Below are 24,622 nucleotides of genomic sequence, written 5' to 3'. Positions count from 1 at the left end.
TGTAGCTCAACTAGTGCAGGAGTAAAATACTGAATGGTTCAAACAGGATTGACAAGTTTCATAATATTCCATTTAGCAGACACTTTTATCCAAAGCAACTTACAGTCATGCGTGCATACCTGTTACATTGCCAAAGCAACTTACAGTCATGCGTGCATACCTGTTACATTGCCAAAGCAACTTACAGTCATGCGTGCATACCTGTTACATTGCCAAAGCAACTTACAGTCATGCGTGCATACCTGTTACATTGCCAAAGCAACTTACAGTCATGCGTGCATACCTGTTACATTGCCAAAGCAACTTACAGTCATGCGTGCATACCTGTTACATTGCCAAAGCAACTTACAGTCATGCGTGCATACCTGTTACATTGCCAAAGCAACTTACAGTCATGTGTGCATACCTGTTACATTGCCAAAGCAACTTACAGTCATGCGTGCATAACTGTTACATTGCCAAAGCAACTTACAGTCATGCGTGCATAACTGTTACATTGCCAAAGCAACTTACAGTCATGCGTGCATACCTGTTACATTGCCAAAGCAACTTACAGTCATGCGTGCATACCTGTTACATTGCCAAAGCAACTTACAGTCATGCGTGCATACCTGTTACATTGCCAAAGCAACTTACAGTCATGTGTGCATACCTGTTACATTGCCAAAGCAACTTACAGTCATGTGTGCATACCTGTTACATTGCCAAAGCAACTTACAGTCATGCGTGCATACCTGTTACATTGCCAAAGCAACTTACAGTCATGCGTGCATACCTGTTACATTGCCAAAGCAACTTACAGTCATGCGTGCATACCTGTTACATTGCCAAAGCAACTTACAGTCATGCGTGCATACCTGTTACATTGCCAAAGCAACTTACAGTCATGCGTGCATAACTGTTACATTGCCAAAGCAACTTACAGTCATGCGTGCATACCTGTTACATTGCCAAAGCAACTTACAGTCATGCGTGCATACCTGTTACATTGCCAAAGCAACTTACAGTCATGTGTGCATACCTGTTACATTGCCAAAGCAACTTACAGTCATGTGTGCATACCTGTTACATTGCCAAAGCAACTTACAGTCATGCGTGCATACCTGTTACATTGCCAAAGCAACTTACAGTCATGCGTGCATACCTGTTACATTGCCAAAGCAACTTACAGTCATGCGTGCATACCTGTTACATTGCCAAAGCAACTTACAGTCATGCGTGCATAACTGTTACATTGCCAAAGCAACTTACAGTCATGCGTGCATACCTGTTACATTGCCAAAGCAACTTACAGTCATGCGTGCATAACTGTTACATTGCCAAAGCAACTTACAGTCATGCGTGCATACCTGTTACATTGCCAAAGCAACTTACAGTCATGCGTGCATAACTGTTACATTGCCAAAGCAACTTACAGTCATGCGTGCATACCTGTTACATTGCCAAAGCAACTTACAGTCATGCGTGCATACCTGTTACATTGCCAAAGCAACTTACAGTCATGCGTGCATACCTGTTACATTGCCAAAGCAACTTACAGTCATGCGTGCATACCTGTTACATTGCCAAAGCAACTTACAGTCATGCGTGCATACCTGTTACATTGCCAAAGCAACTTACAGTCATGTGTCCATACCTGTTACATTGCCAAAGCAACTTACAGTCATGCGTGCATAACTGTTACATTGCCAAAGCAACTTACAGTCATGCGTGCATAACTGTTACATTGCCAAAGCAACTTACAGTCATGCGTGCATACCTGTTACATTGCCAAAGCAACTTACAGTCATGCGTGCATAACTGTTACATTGCCAAAGCAACTTACAGTCATGCGTGCATACCTGTTACATTGCCAAAGCAACTTACAGTCATGCGTGCATACCTGTTACATTGCCAAAGCAACTTACAGTCATGCGTGCATACCTGTTACATTGCCAAAGCAACTTACAGTCATGCGTGCATACCTGTTACATTGCCAAAGCAACTTACAGTCATGCGTGCATACCTGTTACATTGCCAAAGCAACTTACAGTCATGCGTGCATACCTGTTACATTGCCAAAGCAACTTACAGTCATGCGTGCATAACTGTTACATTGCCAAAGCAACTTACAGTCATGCGTGCATACCTGTTACATTGCCAAAACAGCTTACAGTCATGCGTGCATAACTGTTACATTGCCAAAGCAACTTACAGTCATGCGTGCATACCTGTTACATTGCCAAAGCAGCTTACAGTCATGCGTGCATACCTGTTACATTGCCAAAGCAACTTACAGTCATGCGTGCATACCTGTTACATTGCCAAAGCAGCTTACAGTCATGCGTGCATACCTGTTACATTGCCAAAGCAGCTTACAGTCATGCGTGCATACCTGTTACATTGCCAAAGCAACTTACAGTCATGTGTGCATACCTGTTACATTGCCAAAGCAGCTTACAGTCATGTGTGCATACCTGTTACATTGCCAAAGCAGCTTACAGTCATGTGTGCATACCTGTTACATTGCCAAAGCAGCTTACAGTCATGCGTGCATACCTGTTACATTGCCAAAGCAGCTTACAGTCATGTGTGCATACCTGTTACATTGCCAAAGCAGCTTACAGTCATGCGTGCATACCTGTTACATTGCCAAAGCAACTTACAGTCATGTGTGCATACCTGTTACATTGCCAAAGCAACTTACAGTCATGTGTGCATACCTGTTACATTGCCAAAGCAACCTACAGTCATGCGTGCATACCTGTTACATTGCCAAAGCAACTTACAGTCATGTGTGCATACCTGTTACATTGCCAAAGCAACTTACAGTCATGTGTGCATACCTGTTACATTGCCAAAGCAACTTACAGTCATGCGTGCATACCTGTTACATTGCCAAAGCAACTTACAGTCATGCGTGCATACCTGTTACATTGCCAAAGCAACTTACAGTCATGCGTGCATACCTGTTACATTGCCAAAGCAACTTACAGTCATGCGTGCATACCTGTTACATTGCCAAAGCAACTTACAGTCATGCGTGCATACCTGTTACATTGCCAAAGCAACTTACAGTCATGCGTGCATACCTGTTACATTGCCAAAGCAACTTACAGTCATGTGTGCATACCTGTTACATTGCCAAAGCAACTTACAGTCATGTGTGCATACCTGTTACATTGCCAAAGCAACTTACAGTCATGCGTGCATACCTGTTACATTGCCAAAGCAACTTACAGTCATGCGTGCATACCTGTTACATTGCCAAAGCAACTTACAGTCATGCGTGCATACCTGTTACATTGCCAAAGCAACTTACAGTCATGCGTGCATAACTGTTACATTGCCAAAGCAACTTACAGTCATGCGTGCATACCTGTTACATTGCCAAAGCAACTTACAGTCATGCGTGCATAACTGTTACATTGCCAAAGCAACTTACAGTCATGCGTGCATACCTGTTACATTGCCAAAGCAACTTACAGTCATGCGTGCATAACTGTTACATTGCCAAAGCAACTTACAGTCATGCGTGCATACCTGTTACATTGCCAAAGCAACTTACAGTCATGCGTGCATACCTGTTACATTGCCAAAGCAACTTACAGTCATGCGTGCATACCTGTTACATTGCCAAAGCAACTTACAGTCATGCGTGCATACCTGTTACATTGCCAAAGCAACTTACAGTCATGCGTGCATACCTGTTACATTGCCAAAGCAACTTACAGTCATGCGTGCATACCTGTTACATTGCCAAAGCAACTTACAGTCATGCGTGCATACCTGTTACATTGCCAAAGCAACTTACAGTCATGCGTGCATAACTGTTACATTGCCAAAGCAACTTACAGTCATGCGTGCATACCTGTTACATTGCCAAAGCAACTTACAGTCATGCGTGCATACCTGTTACATTGCCAAAGCAACTTACAGTCATGCGTGCATACCTGTTACATTGCCAAAGCAACTTACAGTCATGCGTGCATACCTGTTACATTGCCAAAGCAACTTACAGTCATGCGTGCATACCTGTTACATTGCCAAAGCAACTTACAGTCATGCGTGCATACCTGTTACATTGCCAAAGCAACTTACAGTCATGCGTGCATACCTGTTACATTGCCAAAGCAACTTACAGTCATGCGTGCATAACTGTTACATTGCCAAAGCAACTTACAGTCATGCGTGCATACCTGTTACATTGCCAAAGCAGCTTACAGTCATGCGTGCATACCTGTTACATTGCCAAAGCAGCTTACAGTCATGCGTGCATACCTGTTACATTGCCAAAGCAACTTACAGTCATGCGTGCATACCTGTTACATTGCCAAAGCAACTTACAGTCATGCGTGCATACCTGTTACATTGCCAAAGCAACTTACAGTCATGCGTGCATACCTGTTACATTGCCAAAGCAACTTACAGTCATGCGTGCATACCTGTTACATTGCCAAAGCAACTTACAGTCATGCGTGCATAACTGTTACATTGCCAAAGCAACTTACAGTCATGCGTGCATACCTGTTACATTGCCAAAGCAACTTACAGTCATGCGTGCATACCTGTTACATTGCCAAAGCAACTTACAGTCATGCGTGCATACCTGTTACATTGCCAAAGCAACTTACAGTCATGCGTGCATACCTGTTACATTGCCAAAGCAACTTACAGTCATGCGTGCATACCTGTTACATTGCCAAAGCAACTTACAGTCATGCGTGCATACCTGTTACATTGCCAAAGCAACTTACAGTCATGCGTGCATACCTGTTACATTGCCAAAGCAACTTACAGTCATGCGTGCATACCTGTTACATTGCCAAAGCAACTTACAGTCATGCGTGCATAACTGTTACATTGCCAAAGCAACTTACAGTCATGCGTGCATACCTGTTACATTGCCAAAGCAGCTTACAGTCATGCGTGCATACCTGTTACATTGCCAAAGCAGCTTACAGTCATGCGTGCATACCTGTTACATTGCCAAAGCAACTTACAGTCATGCGTGCATACCTGTTACATTGCCAAAGCAACTTACAGTCATGCGTGCATACCTGTTACATTGCCAAAGCAACTTACAGTCATGCGTGCATACCTGTTACATTGCCAAAGCAACTTACAGTCATGCGTGCATACCTGTTACATTGCCAAAGCAGCTTACAGTCATGCGTGCATACCTGTTACATTGCCAAAGCAGCTTACAGTCATGTGTGCATACCTGTTACATTGCCAAAGCAACTTACAGTCATGTGTGCATACCTGTTACATTGCCAAAGCAGCTTACAGTCATGTGTGCATACCTGTTACATTGCCAAAGCAGCTTACAGTCATGTGTGCATACCTGTTACATTGCCAAAGCAGCTTACAGTCATGCGTGCATACCTGTTACATTGCCAAAGCAGCTTACAGTCATGTGTGCATACCTGTTACATTGCCAAAGCAGCTTACAGTCATGCGTGCATACCTGTTACATTGCCAAAGCAACTTACAGTCATGTGTGCATACCTGTTACATTGCCAAAGCAACTTACAGTCATGTGTGCATACCTGTTACATTGCCAAAGCAACTTACAGTCATGCGTGCATACCTGTTACATTGCCAAAGCAGCTTACAGTCATGTGTGCATACCTGTTACATTGCCAAAGCAACTTACAGTCATGCGTGCATACCTGTTACATTGCCAAAGCAACTTACAGTCATGTGTGCATACCTGTTACATTGCCAAAGCAGCTTACAGTCATGCGTGCATACCTGTTACATTGCCAAAGCAACTTACAGTCATGTGTGCATACCTGTTACATTGCCAAAGCAACTTACAGTCATGTGTGCATACCTGTTACATTGCCAAAGCAACTTACAGTCATGCGTGCATACCTGTTACATTGCCAAAGCAGCTTACAGTCATGTGTGCATACCTGTTACATTGCCAAAGCAACTTACAGTCATGTGTGCATACCTGTTACATTGCCAAAGCAACTTACAGTCATGCGTGCATATCTGTTACATTGCCAAAGCAACTTACAGTCATGCGTGCATACCTGTTACATTGCCAAAGCAACTTACAGTCATGTGTGCATACCTGTTACATTGCCAAAGCAACTTACAGTCATGCGTGCATACCTGTTACATTGCCAAAGCAACTTACAGTCATGTGTGCATACCTGTTACATTGCCAAAGCAAGTGAAATAGATAATAAACCAAATGTAAATAAACAATAACAAATGAACAGTAAACATCACACTCACAAAATATTATGTAAGAATATTCGAAGATAAATACACAATGCAGGGAATTAACAATCAATGGAAATAGTTGTTTTTCAGTTCAACGTCTGTTTAGAATCTGCGTGTGGGATTCTAGTCCATGACTCTCTGCCTCTCTCTCAGCTTAAACTAAATAGGCCTTTCACAGTGATACTCATGACTAGAGGAAGGTATCCAGGCTGGTCCTTCATCTCTGTCCTCAGTGTGTCCTCCTCTCTCTTCAGTGTAACTTCAGAGTGACCAAAGAGACTCTCTGTCCTCTGATACAGCTCCTCCTCAGTCAGAACAGCCAGACCTGCATCTCTCAGAGAGAGGGTCTCCCCACTCCCTGCTGCCACATGCTGCACCTGGAGGACAAGCAGCACAGAAATACATTGATATGCTTTATTTTCTGGGTCATTCTGCATCCCTCCACTTTGCAACAATGACAAACACTTTAAAATGACAAATAGTTAGACATTATACATGTTTTAATTGATATTAAACTGTTTATCAATGTGAAACATAATGGAAGTCCTTTATACTGCAAAACGTTATCTTAGTGGCATGTTTTTGGGATATATTATTTTGAATTTGATAAAATAAAATAAAGAAAAAGAAGAAGGCCACTAATATATTTATATATTTACAGTTATTATGTGTCCCTACGTTTTATGTAATTAGTGTTACCGCCTTAGGAGAGGGGTCAATATTAAAGAAGATTTTTAGCTAATCACACCCTTTTAGTATGTCATCAATGTTATGATTCCATAGATAATTGGTGTGTTTAAATAAAACATATCATTGGTGTAACTCAATTTAAATGAAGGGAAATTACACTCTGAGCAAAATGATTCATCAAATCTCTTTAGTGAATGATTAAGTCAATTATTTTTAAAGGTTAAATGACCTTAGATTTGAGATCGTTGGGCTCCATTTAAGAAAATCCTGAAATACTTACAAAAAGTAATTGGTGTGACCTATACTTTGATGCAACACATCGTTCAGCTCCACCACTATCCAGGAGATGGCGCTGTTCTGCATGTAATTCTGGCTTTCACTCATGTCACAACATTATGTCAGTAAGCAAACACATTTGATGTGTAATTGCTTGAGCTAATCAAGCACACAGTATGTGCTCGTTCCCTGTTGTATTGTTATTTTGCCAAATGTTATTTGAGGAAAGGCAGCTCGCTAATGCAGCGGTTTCATTCTCACTCAGTGATCTGTTGTGGAGAGGCTAGCCAAGCCCGCTTGGGTGCTGCATAGAGAGTCATTAGTAGTGCCCGCCCATAGTTGTTAATCGTCTTCTAGCTACCTAGCTGAAAAGTCATCATGAATCATGTCAACAATCACCAAGAAAATTATTTTCAAACTTGTAGAGCTAAAATATATTGGTGCTCATCAACCGCTGAACAGGCTTCCGTTAAAATAAAGCAAGTTATAAAATAATTAAGATCATCAAAGGTAAGTTAATATTTATAATGCTATTTCTGACTTCTGTTGACTGCACAACACGGTGGAGATCTGTTTGGCTGTTTTGTTGTCTGAGCGCTGTACTCAGATTATTGTAAAGCTTTTTTGAAATCTGACACAGCGGTTGCATTAAGGAGAAGTTTATCTAAAGTTCCATGTACGAGCCTCCCGGGTGGCGCAGTGGTTAAGAAGCAGTGCGGCTTGGTTGGGTTGTGTATCGGAGGACACATGACTTTCAACCTTCGTCTATCCCGAGCCCGTACGGGAGTTGTAGCGATGAGACAAGATAGTAGCTACTAAAAACAATTGGATACCATGAAATTGGGGAGAAAAAGGGGTACAAATATAAAAAATAAAAAGTTCCATGTACAACACTTGTATTTTCATCAATATTTATGACGAGTATTTCTGTAAATTGATGTGGTTCTCTGCAAAATCACCGGATGTTTTGGAACTACTGAACATAACACGTCAATGTAAACTCAGATTTTTGGATATAAATAAGAACTTTATCGAACTAAACATGCATTTATTGTGTAACATTAAGTCCTATGAGTGTCATCTGATGAAGATCATCAAAGGTTAGTGATTCATTTTATCTCTATTTCTGCCTTTTGTGACTCCTCTCTTTGTCTGTAAAAATGTCTGTGTTTCTCTGTGACTAGGTGCTTACTTAACATAATCGTTAGGTGTGCCTTTGCCGTAAAGCCTTTTTGAAATTAGATACTGTGGCTGGATTAACGATAAATGTATCTTTAAAATGGTGTAAAATACTTGTATGCTTGAGGAATTTTAATTATGAGATTTCTGTTGTTTTTAATTTGGCGCCCTGCACTTTCACTGGCTGTTGCTGAGGTGGGACGCTACCGTCCCGAATATCCCAAAGAGGTTTTAACAGACAGGCAGAGGCAACTGCACTCAGAATTGTGTTCTGATGCGTCCCATCACTCTAACAGTGATTAGCAATATTGCAGAGCGATGCTGATATTGATTCTGAAGTAAAATAGACTTTACTCTATAAAGTATGCTGGACTACCGTGGTCTTCCTTGCAATAGGAGCCAAAGATATGGACAGTAGCATATACACTGGTCATAACCCTTATGTTATAACGTTTGTGTGTGTCTGATAAGTATTTATGATGGTACGTCCATTCAATGTTTAGTGTAGTGTAGTAATGTATCGATGCATATTCACATTTTTTTCAATGAGTTTGCCCCACCAATATTTTTGTTAAAAATCGCCACTGGTTACCGTCAATGGTGTTACTACTGCTACTGGTGGTACAATGTTATCATAATGGTAGAAATATTAGTTTATTTAACATGGGAAGATACATTTACATAAACCTAAATACATTTACATAAACCTGAATACATTTACATAAACCTAAATACATTTATATAAACAAAAACCTAGAAAAATGAACTCCAGGTCATACAGGACTGGAGGCTCAATCAAGCAGGTGTGAACTCACCAGGATCTGCAGGGCCTGTAAGACTGGAGGACTGCAACAGGATCCCAACACAGAGAGACCTTCATCTGTCATTCCTGAATAAATAAATATACACACATAAAACCACAGTAGTGAACCTAGTTTCCCAGGAACTGATCAAATAATAACTAGAGAATCCTGTGAAAACTGCTCTCTATCTCACCGTCCATGGCACTGACAATGAGGTGGACGGCACTGAGAAGTGAGGATCTGATCTCGTCCTCATCCTTCCCAACACATTGGTCTACAAGATCCAGTATGGCCTGGACTGTCTCCCTCTCAGACTCTTCCAGGTCACCCAGGTCAGGAGTCTCACCTTCACACAACTGATCCAGCTGTGACAAGGGGTGGGGGAGGGGGAGAGAGAGAGTGTGAGTGAGTGAGTGAGTGAGTGAGTGAGTGAGTGAGTGAGTGAGTGTGTGAGTGAGTGAGTGAATGGTAAAAAGAGACAAGGCAAGAAGGGCCTTTGCTCTTGGGGGAGGCAGGTAGACTAGTGGTTAGAGCGTTGGGTCAGTAACCGAAAGGTTGCTACATCGAATCCCCGAGTAGACGAGGTCAAAATCTGTCATTCTGAACAAGGCAGTTAACCCACTATTCCTAGGATGTCATTGTAAATAAGAATTTGTTCTTAACTGACTTGCCTGGTTAAATAAAAAAATGCCATCAAAATTTGACGTTTTCAGCACCCCACACTACAAATACTTGAATCAGATACAGAACCTGTTACCACTGGTTATGGTTGTGAGGTCTGGGGTCCGCACACAAAATGGGACAAACACCAAATTGACACTCTGCAGAATTCTGCATCCTCCGTGTACAACATTAAACACCTAATAATGCATGCAGAGCAGAATTAGGCCGATACCCACTAATTATCAAAATACAGAAAAGAGCCATTAAATTCTACAACCACCTAAAAGGAAGAGATTCACAAACCTTCCATAACAAAGCCATACCCTACAGAGAGATGAACCTGGAGAAGAGTCCCCTCAGCAAGCTGGTCCTGGGGCTTTGTTCACAAACACAAACAGACCCCACAGAGCCCCAGGACAGCAACAGCAACATAATTAGACCCCAAAAAATCATGAGAAAACAAAAAGACAATTACTTGACACATTGGAAATAATTAACAAAAACTGAGCAAACTAGAATGCTATTTGGCCCTAAACAGAGAGAACACACTGGCAGAATACCTGACCACTGTGACTGACCCAAAATTAAAGAAAGCTTTGACTATGTAGAGACTCAGTGAGCATAGCTTTGCTATTGAGAAAGGCCGCCATAGGCCGACCTGGATTTCAAGAGAAGACAGGATAGGTGCACATTGCTCACAAAACGAGGTGGAAACTGAGGTGCACTTCCTAACCTCCTGACAAATGTAAGACCATATTAGAGACACATATTTCCCTCAGAATTTTAAAATAAATCCTATTTTGATAAACTCCCTTAACTATTGGGGAAATACCACAGTGTGCCATCACAGAAGCAAGATTTGTGACCTGTTGCCACAAGAAAAGGGCAACCAGTGAAGAACAAACACTGTTGTAAATACAACCCATATTTATGTTGATTTATTTTTGCTTTTGTACTTTAACTATTTGCACATCGTTGCAACATATTTGAAATGTCTTTATTATTTTGGAACTTTTGTGTGTGTAATGCTTACTGTTATTTTTATTGTTTATTTCACTTTTGTTTATTATCTATTTCACTTTCACTTGTAAACATACAGTACCAGTCAGAAGTTTGGACATAGCTACTCATTCAAGGGTTTTTCTTCATTTGTATTATTTTCTATATTGTAGAATAAGTGAAGACATCGTAACGATGAAATTACACATATGGAATCATGTAGTAACCAAAAAAGTGTTAAACAAATCAAAATATATTTTAGATTCTTCAAAATAGCCACCCTTTGCCTTTATGACAGCTTTGCACACTCTTGGCATTCCCTCAACCAGCTTTACATGGAATGCTTTTCCAACAGTCTTGATGTAGTTCCCACATATGCTGAGCACTTGCTGGCTGCTTTTCCTTCACTCTGCGGTCCAATTCAGCCCAAACCATCTCAATTGGGTTGAGGTTGGGTGATTGTGGAGGCCAGGTCATCTGATACAGCACTCCATCACTCTCCTTCTTGGTCAAATAGCCCTTACACAGCCTGGAGGTGTGTTTGGAGTCATTGTCCTGTTGAAAAACAAATGATAGTCCCACTAAGAACAAACCAGATGTGATGGAGTATCGCAGCAGAATGCTGTGGTAGCCATGCTGGTCAAGTGTGCCTTGAATTCTAAATAAATCACAGACAGTGTCTCCAGCAAAGCACACCCACACCATCACACCTGCTCCTCCGTGCTTTCCGGTGGGAACCACACATGCGGAGATAATCCGCTCACCTACTCTCTGCATCTCACAAACACACGTCGCTTGGAACCAAAAATCGTAAATTTGGACTCATCAGACCAAAGTTGTGACGTGATGAGGTTGGATCCAGGTGCAGAGAAGAGACCAGATGAGGAATCAGTGGCTAAACATACATACTTTACTGAGAAACGGTATCCAACGGATCACAGTAACAACAAACACTAAGTCTCAAAAACTCACTCAGGAAACAAACGCACACGGTAAACAATTGAAGCTTCAGCAGGAAACCAGAACACACCCCTGTTTTAACAGGGAAATCATAATGAATAATAGGACACAGCTGAGTGTTGTTAATGTCTCTAGGTGACAAGTGGAACCACGACAAAAGGACAGATTTCCACCAGTCTAATGTCCATCGCTTGTGTTTCTTATCCCAAGCAAGTCTCTTCTTCTTATTGGTGTCCTTTAGTAGTGGTTCATCTTTGTAGCAATTTGACCATGAAGGCCTGATTCACACAGTCTCCTCTGAACAGTTGATGTTGAGATATTTCTGTTACTTGAACTACATAAGCATTTATTTGGGCTGCAATTTCTGATACTGGTAACTCTAATGAACTTATCCTCTGCAGCAGAGGTAACTCTGGGTCTTTCTTTCCTGTGGCGGTCCTCATGACAGCCAGTTTCATCATAGAACTTGATGGTTTTTGCAACATTTTCCACATTGACTGACCTTCATGTCTTAAAGTAATGATGGACTGTATTTTCTCTTTGCTTATTTGAGCTGTTCTTGCCATAATATGGACTTGGTCTTTTACCAAGTAGGGCGATCTTCTGTATACTACCCCTACTTTGTCACAACACAGCTGATTGGCTCATACTGTAAGGACCGACGCTGGAGTAGAGAAGCAGGTACGGGGAGTCAAACATTTAATCGGAACAGACATAGAACAAGACAGGAAGAGCATCAGCACAATGCTGAAGTAGGGAAAAGAGGGGGGGGGTGACAGACAGATATAGGGGAGGTAATGAAAGAGGTGATTGAGTCCAGGTGAGTCCAATAATCGCTGATGCGAGTGACGGGGGAAGGCAGGTGTGCGTAATGATGGCTGGCAGGAGTGCATAATGCTGGGGAGCCTGGAGCGGGAGCAGGCGTGACACAAAAGCATTAAGAAGGAAAGAAATTCCACAAATTAACTTTTAACAAGGCACACCTGTTAATTTAAATACATTCCAGGTAACTACTTCATGAAACTGGTTGAGAGAATGCCAAGAGTGTTTAAAGCTGTCATCAATGCAAAGGGTGGCTACTTTGAAGAATCTCAGATATGTGTTATTTCATAGTTTTGACGTCTTCACTATTATTCAACAATGTAGAAAATAGTAAAAATTTTGATAAACCCTTGCATGAGTAGGTGTCTCCAAACTTCTGACTGGTACTGTATGTTTCCCATGCCAATAAAGCCCCTTGAATTGACATTGAATTGAATTGAGAGAGAGAAAAAGAGAGAGAGAGAGTATATTTAACACAGAGAGAATATTACAGATATTCAGGGTGAGATATTCATTCCTGCCATTAGTTGTGTGTGTGTGTGTGTGTCTACATTGTGTGTGTGTGTGTGTGTCTACATTGTGTGTGTGTGTGTCTACATTGTGTGTGTGTGTGTGTGTGTTTGGGCCCTGTTTCTGTACGCCTCACTCACCACACTCTCCAGCACACTGACTGCCTCTCTGTCCTCCATGGTTGTCTTGAGGAGCTGGAGCAGAGAGGAGCGTTTGGCCACCGGCAGGACTGACAGCAGCTGGAAATGACCACTCAGTTTCTCCAGTTCTGTCAACACACAAACAATACAGAAACCATTTTATCAAAGTGTCTTACTTTCATGTAACAAATCCATACATTTTTATATATTTCAAAAGTGTGGTAACTTTGTAATTACTAATCAGAGAAATATTGAACATTCCATAGACATTACATTTTGACCAGACGTTCCATTCAGTAGACTACATGTTGACCAGACATTCCATTCAGTAGACTACATGTTGACCAGATGTTTCATTCCGTAGACTACATGTTGACCAGACGTTCCATTCAGTAGACTACATTACATGTTGACCAGACGTTCCATTCAGTAGACTACATCACATGTTGATAAGATGTTCCATTCAGTAGACTCCATGTTGACCAGTCTTTCCATTCAGTAGACTACATTACATGTTGACCAAACCTTCCATTCAGTAGACTACATTACATTTTGACCAAACATTCCATTCAGTAGACTACATTACATGTTCACCAGACGTTCCATTCAGTAGACTACATGTTGACCAGACGTTCCATTCAGTAGACTACATGTTGACCAGACATTCCATTCAGTAGACTACATTACATGTTGACCAGACATTCCATTCAGTAGACTACATTACATGTTGATCAAACCTTCCATTCAGTAGACTACATTACATTTTGACCAAACATTCCATTCAGTAGACTATATTACATGTTGACCAGTGGTTCCATTCAGTAGACTACATGTTGACCAAACCTTCCATTCAGTAGACTACATTACATTTTGACCAAACATTCCATTCAGTAGACTACATAACATGTTGACCAGACGTTCCATTCAGTAGACTACATGTTGACCAGACGTTCCATTCAGTAGACTACATGTTGACCAGACATTCCATTCAGTAGACTACATTACATGTTGACCAGACATTCCATTCAGTAGACTACATTACATGTTGACCAAACCTTCCATTCAGTAGACTACATTACATTTTGACCAAACATTCCATTCAGTAGACTATATTACATGTTGACCAGTGGTTCCATTCAGTAGACTACATGTTGACCAAACCTTCCATTCAGTAGACTACATTACATGTTGACCAGATGTTCCATTCAGTAGACTACATGATGACCAGAAGTTCCATTCAGTAGACTACATCTTGACCACTAGACAGGAGACATTACCCTCCACTGGCATTATTACCTTTGTTCAGATTTAGGGGACTGTTGGTATCAAAGTCGCCTCCCTGGTCCATAAATCCATCTACTTCCAACCCCTCCTTTGACTTATCTATTTCAAAGCCCCCATTGTTGCAGATGAGGCACAGCTCTGTGGGCAAGAGCAGACAACAGTCATAACCAGTCACACACAGGCAGATACAGTGGCCATACTAAATAGAGTGGCTGTACTAAATAGAGTGGCTGTACTAAATACAGTGGCTATACTAAATACAGTGGATATACTAAATACAGTGGCTATACTAAATACAGTGGATATAGTAAATACAGTGGCTATACTCAATACAGTGGATATACTAAATACAGTGGATATACTAAATACAGTGGATATACTAAATACAGTGGATATGCTAAATACAGTGGCTATACTCAATACAGTGGCTATACTAAATACAGTGGATATGCTAAATACAGTGGCTACACTCAATACAGTGGATATACTAAATACAGTGGATATACTAAATACAGTGTAAATACAGTGGATATACTAAATACAGTGGATATACTAAATACAGTGGATATACTAAATACAGTGGCTACACTAAATACACTGAGGAACATAGACGCTGGCTGTGTACTTTACCATGGTACTTAACCATGCAGCTATACCTGGGACATTGATAAACCATACACTTCCTCACCAAACTGTCCATTGCATTTGACGTAGAGTTCAATCAGACTGTAGGCCATGACAGTATTTGCAGGAATACCCAGTGACACATCACTATCTGTCTGAGTACTGCCGCTCTGCTTCATAGAGGCCTGTGGAGAAAATGTAAAATCAGTCAGAGACGTTTGGTACACAGATGACCCAGATTCTAACCCAGACAGTCATCTATTCAAAGGACCTTGCTCCCAGACAGACTAAATAACTTATTTGCTCGCTTTGAGGACAATACAGTGCCACTGACACGGCCTGCTACCAAAACCTGCGGACTCTCCTTCACTGCAGCCGATGTGAGTAAAACATTTAAACGTGTTAACCCTCGCAAGGCTGCAGGCCCAGACGGCATCCCCAGCAGCGTCCTCAGAGCATGCGCAGACCAGCTGGCTGGTGTGTTTACGGACATATTCAATCAATCCTTATCCCAGTCTGCCGTTCCCACATACTTCAAGAGGGCCACCATTGTTCCTGTTCCCAAGAAAGCTACCGCCCTTTAGCACTCACTTCCGTCATCATGAAGTGCTTTGAGAGACGAGTCAAGGACGATATCACCTCCATCCTACCTGACACCCTAGACCCACTCCAATTTGCTTACCACCAAAATAGGTCCACAGACGATGCAATCGCAACTACACTGCACACTGCCCTAACCCATCTGGACAAGAGGAATACCTATGTGAGAATGCTGTTCATCGACTACAGCTCAGCATTTAACACCATAGTACCCTCCAAACTCGTCATCAAGCTCGAGACCCTGGGTCTCGACCCCGCCCTGTGCAACTGGGTACTTCTCCACTCCATTGATCTTCAACACTGGGGCACCACAAGGGTGCGTTCTGAGCCCTCTCCTGTACTCCCTGTTCACCCACGACTGCGTGGCCATGCACGCCTCCAACTCAATCATCAAGTTTGCGGACGACACTACAGTGGTAGGCTTGATTACAATGACGAGATGGCCTACAGGGAGGAGGTGAGGGCCCTCGGAGTGTGGTGTCAGGAAAATAACCTCACATTCAAAGTCAACAAAACAAAGGAGATGATCGTGGACTTCAGGAAACAGCAGAGGGAGCACCCCCCTATCCACATCGACGGGACAGTAGTAGAGAGGGTAGTAAGTTTTAAGTTCCTCGGCGTACACATCACGGACAAACTGAATTGGTCCACCCACACAGACAGCGTGGTGAAGAAGGCGCAGCAGCACCTCTTCAACCTCAGGAGGCTGAAGAAGTTTGGCTTGTCACCAAAAGCACTCACAAACTTCTACAGATGCACAATCGAGAGCATCCTGTATCACCGCCTGGTACGGCAACTGTTCCGCCCACAACCGTAAGGCTCTCCTGAGGGTAGTGAAGTCTGCACAACGCATTGGGGGCAAACTACCTGCCCTCCAGGACACCTACACCACCCGATGTCACAGGAAGGCCAAAAAGATCATCAAGGACAACAACCACCTGAGCCACTGCCTGTTCACCCCGTTATCATCCAGAAGGCGAGGTCAGTACAGATGCATCAAAGCAGGGACCGAGAGACTGAAAAACAGCTTCTATCTCAAGGCCATCAGACTGTTAAACAGCCACCACTAACAATGAGTGGCTTCTGCAAACATACTGACTAACTCCAGCTCACTTTAATAATGGAAATTGATGTAAAAAATGTATCACTAGCTACTTTAAACAATGCCACTTAATATAATGTTTATACCCTACATTATTCATCTCATATGTATATGTATATACTGTACTCTATATCATCTACTGCATCTTTATGTAATACATGTATCACTAGCCACTTTAAACTATGCCACTTTTATGTTTACATACCCTACACTACTCATCTCATATGTATATACTGTACTCGATACCATCTACTGCATCTTGCCTATGCCGTTCTGTACAATCACTCATTCATATATCTTTATGTACATATTCTTTATCCCTTTACACTTGTGTGTATAAGGTAGTAGTTGTGGAATTGTTAGGTTAGATTACTCGTTGGTTATTACTGCATTGTCGGAACTAGAAGCACAAGCATTTCGCTACACTCGCATTAACATCTGCTAACCATGTGTACGTGACAAATAAAATTGGATTTGATTTGATTCTACACCATTGCATTTTCAGGAAGTGTTTCTAATGTCAAGAACAGGAAATGATGTGGTAACTAGAGCTGGGTCATTCCACCAATTCGGTTTGAGAAGTGTAACTTGAAAAAAAAAATTGCATCACAAGAGGTATCCTTCTTTTATGACTATAGTAAGTCCCATATAAAGTAAGTTTGAACATAACTAGGGATGTCCTTGTGACAGGGGGAATGTAAGCTTGTTGTTTGAAGGGATTGGCAATTGAATGCAAGCTTCACAAAAAATGAAAAATTGTTAAAACATTTCTAGCATGTCTATCTATGGTGCGCTGTGGTCCACCTGCTCAGTGTTCCACCACAAAACACAAGATAATTGGCAAAAATAATAAAACCAGCTGACCTGCTTTTACACTATAATTTGAATATTAGATGTTCAATATTTCTTCTGAAAAAAACATTTAAAAAGGAATAGTGTTGAGAGTTCAGTTCACATAAAAGGACCTTAAAATGAGGGACGGACGTTACATGAATGCTGCATGGATGGACAATATGCTGAATGGTGGCACTTTAACAAGTCTTTATTCATATCAACAATCAGATTTATTGAATTCTCCATGTGGTCTATATTAATGAAAGGGCACTTCATTTAATTTAACATGCTTTTAAAATTCAATATTGGTGCACAATTTATTCTGGAACAACCCAGGTACAGCATTCTGACTTGAGCAAGAGACAGTATTACCACTACTGAACAGACATCTGTGAGTATTACCACTACTGAACAGACATCTGTGAGTATTACCACTACTGAACAGACATCTGTGAGTATTACCACTACTGAACAGACATCTGTGAGTATTACCACTACTGAACAGACAGCTGTGAGTATTACCACTACTGAACAGACATCTGTGAGTATTACGAAATACTGAACAGACATCTGTGAGTATTACCACTACTGAACAGACATCTGTGAGTATTACCACTACTGAACAGACATCTGTGAGTATTACCACTACTGAACAGACATCTGTGAGTTATTACCACTACTGAACAGACATCTGTGAGTATTACGAAATACTGAACAGACATCTGTGAGTATTACCACTACTGAACAGACATCTGTGAGTATTACCACTACTGAACAGACATCTGTGAGTATTACCACTACTGAACAGACATCTGTGAGTATTACCACTACTGAACAGACATCTGTGAGTATTACCACTACTGAACAGACATCTGTGAGTATTACCACTACTGAACAGACATCTGTGAGTATTACCACTACTGAACAGACATCTGTGAGTATTACGAAATACTGAACAGACATCTGTGAGTATTACCACTACTGAACAGACATCTGTAAGTATTACCACTACTGAACAGACATCTGGGAGTATTACCACTACTGAACAGACATCTGTGAGTATTACCACTACTGAACAAACATCTGGGAGTATTACCACTACTGAACAGACATCTGTGAGTATTACCACTACTGAACAGACATCTGTGAGTATTACGAAATACTGAACAGACATCTGTGAGTATTACCACTACTGAACAGACATCTGTGAGTATTACCACTACTGAACAGACATCTGTGAGTATTACCACTACTGAACAGACATCTGTGAGTATTACCACTACTGAACAGACATCTGTGAGTATTACCACTACTGAACAGACATCTGTGAGTATTACCACTACTGAACAGACATCTGTGAGTATTACCACTACTGAACAGACATCTGTGAGTATTACGACTACTGAACATCTGTGAGTATTACCACGACTGAACAGACATCTGTGAGTATTACCACGACTGAACATCTGTGAGTATTACGAGTACTGAACAGACATCTGTGAGTATTACCACTACTGAACAGACATCTGTGGGTATTACCACTACTGAACAGACATCTGTGAGTATTACCACTACTGAACAGACATCTGTGAGTATTACCACTACTGAACAGACATCTGTGAGTATTACCACTACTGAACAGACATCTGTGAGTATTACGAAATACTGAACAGACATCTGTGAGTATTACCACTACTGAACAGACATCTGTGAGTATTACCACTACTGAACAGACATCTGGGAGTATTAACACTACTGAACAGACATCTGTGAGTATTACCACTACTGAACAAACATCTGGGAGTATTACCACTACTGAACAGACATCTGTGAGTATTACGAAATACTGAACAGACATCTGTGAGTATTACCACTACTGAACAGACATCTGTGAGTATTACCACTACCGAACAGACATCTGTGAGTATTACCACTACTGAACAGACATCTGTGAGTATTACCACTACTGAACAGACATCTGTGAGTATTACGACTACTGAACATCTGTGAGTATTACCACGACTGAACAGACATCTGTGAGTATTACGACTACTGAACATCTGTGAGTATTACCACTACTGAACAGACAGCTGTGAGTATTACCACTACTGAACAGACATCTGTGAGTATTACCGCTACTGAACAGACATCTGTGAGTATTACCACTACTGAACAGACATCTGTGAGTATTACCACTACTGAACAGACATCTGTGAGTATTACGAAATACTGAACAGACATCTGTGAGTATTACCACTACTGAACAGACATCTGTGAGTATTACCACTACTGAACAGACATCTGGGAGTATTACCACTACTGAACAGACATCTGTGAGTATTACCACTACTGAACAAACATCTGGGAGTATTACCACTACTGAACAGACATCTGTGAGTATTACGAAATACTGAACAGACATCTGTGAGTATTACCACTACTGAACAGACATCTGTGAGTATTACCACTACTGAACAGACATCTGTGAGTATTACCACTACTGAACATCTGTGAGTATTACCACGACTGAACAGACATCTGTGAGTATTACGAAATACTGAACAGACATCTGTGAGTATTACGACTACTGAACATCTGTGAGTATTACCACGCCTGAACAGACATCTGTGAGTATTACCACGCCTGAACAGACATCTGTGAGTATTACCACGACTGAACAGACATCTGTGAGTATTACCACGACTGAACAGACATCTGTGAGTATTACGACTACTGAACATCTGTGATCTGTCAATATGGTCCTGACATTGACTTTATTTATGAAGGCCTAGCTTTCATGAAGTGAGATTATTGAGATTAAAAATCTATTTTACAACAGAGATGATCTAAATCTGAGTTACCAGTAAAATATGAGGAAAATATAATTCACTTCAGTAGAACACTTGGTAATCTTTCCTCCTACCTTCCCGCTCAGGAACACACAGGCGCTCACGTTGGCTCCTACATTGCCATGCTTAAGGACATTGTTTGTGACCGGGCAAGGTAGTGACGTCATAATCCTCTCCGTCAAGACGCCTAGCACTGCCCTGGGATTCGCACGGGTCTGCTTGATCACAGGATGGGACATGTCCAGAACTCTGCAGGAGGGACACATTTTAGGTCATATTTCATAGAAATCTGGAAACACTGGAAAGCTACTTTAAAAGTAAACAAATGGATGTAACAATCACAGATTGTCCCTTTAAACTAAACTAGTAGTGAAAACAGTGAGGATGTAGTTTAAGTTTCAGGAAGTTGCTAAACCAGTACAGTTCCACTTCTTTGTTGTCTGTTTGTTGGTATGTTGGTTTGTTGTCACTTCAACCTGAAAATGTCCTTTTTACACAAAAGACCTGCCTGATGTCATTGCAACCAGTTTTGCTCACTGGTCTTGGGTCTTGGACTCCTTGGGAAGGTGAACTGTATGATGTATTATGACTGTATTGTGACTGTATTATGATATATTATGACTGTATAATGATGTATTGTGACTGTATTATGATGTATTATGATGTATTATGATGTATTATGAATGTATTACGACTGTATTATGACGTATTATGACTGTATTATGACTGTATTATGATGTATTGTGACTGTATTATGATGTATTATGAGGATATTATGATGTAGTATGACTGTATTATGATGTATTATGAATGTATTATGACTGTATTATGACGTATTATGACTGTATTATGATGTATTATGACTGTATTATGATGTATTGTGACTGTATTATGAGGAGATTATGACTGTATTATGACTGTATTATGATGTATTATGATGTATTATGACGTATTATGATGTATTACGACTGTATTATGACTGTATTATGACTATTATGACGTATTATGATGTATTATGACTGTATTATGATGTATTATGATGTATTATGACTGTATTGTGATGTATTATGATGTAATATGATGTATTATGATGTATTATGACTGTATTATGATGTATTGTGACTGTATTATGATGTATTGTGACTGTATTATGACTGTATTATGATGTATTATGACGTATTATGATGTATTATGACTGTATTATGACGTATTGTGATGTAATATGATGTATTATGATGTATTATGATGTATTGTGACTGTATTGTGACTGTATTATGACTGTATTATGACGTATTGTGACTGTATTGTGACTGCATTATGATGTATTATGACTGTATTATGACGTATTATGACTGTATTATGATGTATTATGACTGTATTATGATGTATTGTGACTGTATTATGAGGATATTATGACTGTATTATGACTGTATTATGATGTATTATGATGTATTATGACATATTATGATGTATTACGACTGTTTTATGATGTATTATGATGTATTATGACTGTATTGTGACTGTATTGTGATGTATTATGATGTAATATGATGTATTATGATGTATTATGACTGTATTATGACTGTATTATGATGTATTATGACGTATTATGATGTATTATGACTGTAAAATGACGTATTGTGATGTAATATGATGTATTATATGTATTGTGACTGTATTGTGACTGTATTATGACGTATTATGACTGTATTATGACGTAGTGTGACTGTATTGTGACTGTATTATGATGTATTATGCCTGTATTATGATGTATTGTGACTGTATTATGACGTATTATGACATATTATGCCTGTATTATGACGTATTATGACTGTATTATGATGTATTATGACTGTATTATGACTGTATTGTGACTGTATTGTGATGTAATATGATGTATTATGACTGTATTATGATGTAATATGATGTATTATGATGTATTATGACTGTATGATGACTGTATATGACTGAATTATAACTGTATTATGATGTATTGTGATGTTTTATGACTGTATTATGACTGTATTGTGACTGTATTGTGATGTATTATGATGTTATATGATGTATTATGACTGTATTGTGATGTATTATGATGCATTATGATGTATTATGACTGTATTATGACTGTATTATGATATATTATGATGCATTATGATGTATTATGACTGTATTATGACTGTATTATGATGTATTATGACTGTATTGAACATATGTATAGTATAGGGTAACTCACCTGTTTTTTGAGTAGTTGTGTAAGTCCTTCACATCAACCTTCTCTTTGTTCAGGCTGCCAAGGGACAGCTTCTGTTTGGTGGACCATTTCCCTTCCACGGTCAGGTTGAAATCAGCCAACTTTGCCTCCAAGTTTCCATCTGCATTCATTTCTTTCTTGTCACCAAATGTCCCACTGTAGTCCACAAAGTCAGACTCCTTGACAGCTGAGGGAAAGTTCAACATTTGAATGGACTCTATGCTATTATACCACAGCACATATCTATAACAGACACATCCATGACATTAGCATTTTCCTATTCTGCTCAGAAAAACAAGAGTAGGATAAATATTTAAATCAATGGTCAGATATTTTAGAACAACAACAACCCATAGTTATTTGTCACTAGCGGGATGCTCTGGTGCTTACTTGGGCTTAAAGGTGTGTTTCCAGGCTCTCCAGGCTCCAGAACATCACCGAGGGTAAAGCCAGGGGACTGGTATTTGGGTTCCTGCCAGAAGCATCTGTGCCTGGTCTTGACAATGAGTGATCGGAGATTCAGTTTGTCTGTGTCATTCAGACTGGACACAGGGATCAGGTGTCCCGCATGATCTGTGTCCTTCACGAAGGCTTTTGTGGCTTTGGCAAACATCTGAGAGATGGTGATGGATCGTGTTTCTGGCTGCAGCAGATGACAAAGACACAAATGACAAAAGACGTCTAGGAAACAAAACTAAGATGAACACAAGAACACTCAAAACATACAACATCTTCTGAAGAGCATTCTAAATACATTTCACAGTTGGCAAGACACTCAATATTGCAAACACAATCTCTTTGAAAGGTTCACTTTCCCTGGGAAAAGAGTGGATCAGAACAGAGTAGCAAACAGGAAATACAAACAGGAAATCATTTTTGACCAAAATGTTGGTTATATATCATTCAAGACTATACAAAGCATGCTGTAGGTTTGTATTAATTGTTTTATTTCAACAATCTGCAAGAGCTTCAATACCTGGTTCTCACCAATTCTTCCTCTGGGTCCTTATGACTGACAGGTTGTAGAGATATGCTCTTAAGAAGGAGATACTAGTATGTCTGAAATGCATTAGCTAAGAGTTCATTACATACTAGTAGGAGGAGTCTCTTTAACTTAACCCCTTACTGGTAAACTGTCCTGTTCCACTCTTACATTCCTGCTCTTCACTTCTGTTTTATTTGATGAGAAAATAACTTCACTAGAAGCAGTTAGAACTCAAGGATCAACATGCCTGTATTGTTTTGTGTTTAAGAGCAGGGATTGGCTGTCGTCCATTGTTATATCCTTGGTACATACCAAGTTGCAGGGAAGGATAATGTGGTTTGATGTGTTGTCATCCTCATGTCAGTGAAGCAGTATTGGGGAGTAGTTCTTAAAATAGCACAGTTTAATTTGTACAGGTACATGAGTGTACATATTACCAAAGTGCTTAGCTGGAAGGCCCAAGTAGAGAGTGTGCTGGAGGACCAAGTAGCTGGAAGGTCCAAGTAGAGAGTGTGCTGGAGGACCAAGTAGCTGGAAGGTCCAAGTAGAGAGTGTGCTGGAGGACCAGGTAGCTGGAAGGTTCAAGTAGAGATTGTGCTGGAGGGCCAAGTAGCTGGACGGTCCAAGTAGAGATTGTGCTGGAGGTTCAAGTAGCTTATTAGATCTTATGGAGCATCTAACATACAAGCCAGTTTTACATACACTAGGTTGGAGTCATTAAAACTTTTTTTTCAACCACTCCACAAATTGGCTCTCATGCGGACCGCCACAGGAAAGGAAGACCCAGAGTTACCTCTGCTGCAGAGGATAAGTTCATTAGAGTTAACTGCAC

The 24,622-nt window shown here is 40.5% G+C and overlaps 1 protein-coding gene across 1 annotated transcript; it reads right to left on the bottom strand.

Annotated features, from left to right (window-relative positions):
• Positions 1-6,180: 6,180 nt before the first annotated feature.
• Positions 6,181-23,814, bottom strand: LOC116359338 (gasdermin-E-like). Its single transcript, XM_031812258.1, has 10 exons — positions 23,793-23,814; positions 23,196-23,448; positions 22,788-22,992; positions 20,629-20,803; positions 15,234-15,354; positions 14,558-14,683; positions 13,262-13,389; positions 9,361-9,532; positions 9,180-9,253; positions 6,181-6,596 (listed from the first exon to the last, which is right to left on the bottom strand). The coding sequence occupies exons 2-10, from the start codon at positions 23,416-23,418 to the stop codon at positions 6,369-6,371; spliced, it is 1,452 nt and encodes a 483-aa protein (XP_031668118.1). The 5' UTR covers positions 23,419-23,448; positions 23,793-23,814; the 3' UTR covers positions 6,181-6,368.
• Positions 23,815-24,622: the final 808 nt, after the last annotated feature.

This window comes from Oncorhynchus kisutch, unplaced genomic scaffold, assembly GCF_002021735.2.
Source record: "Oncorhynchus kisutch isolate 150728-3 unplaced genomic scaffold, Okis_V2 Okis02a-Okis13b_hom, whole genome shotgun sequence".
NCBI classification, from domain to species: Eukaryota; Metazoa; Chordata; class Actinopteri; order Salmoniformes; family Salmonidae; genus Oncorhynchus; species Oncorhynchus kisutch.
This window is presented reverse-complemented; position numbering and strand designations above follow the sequence as displayed.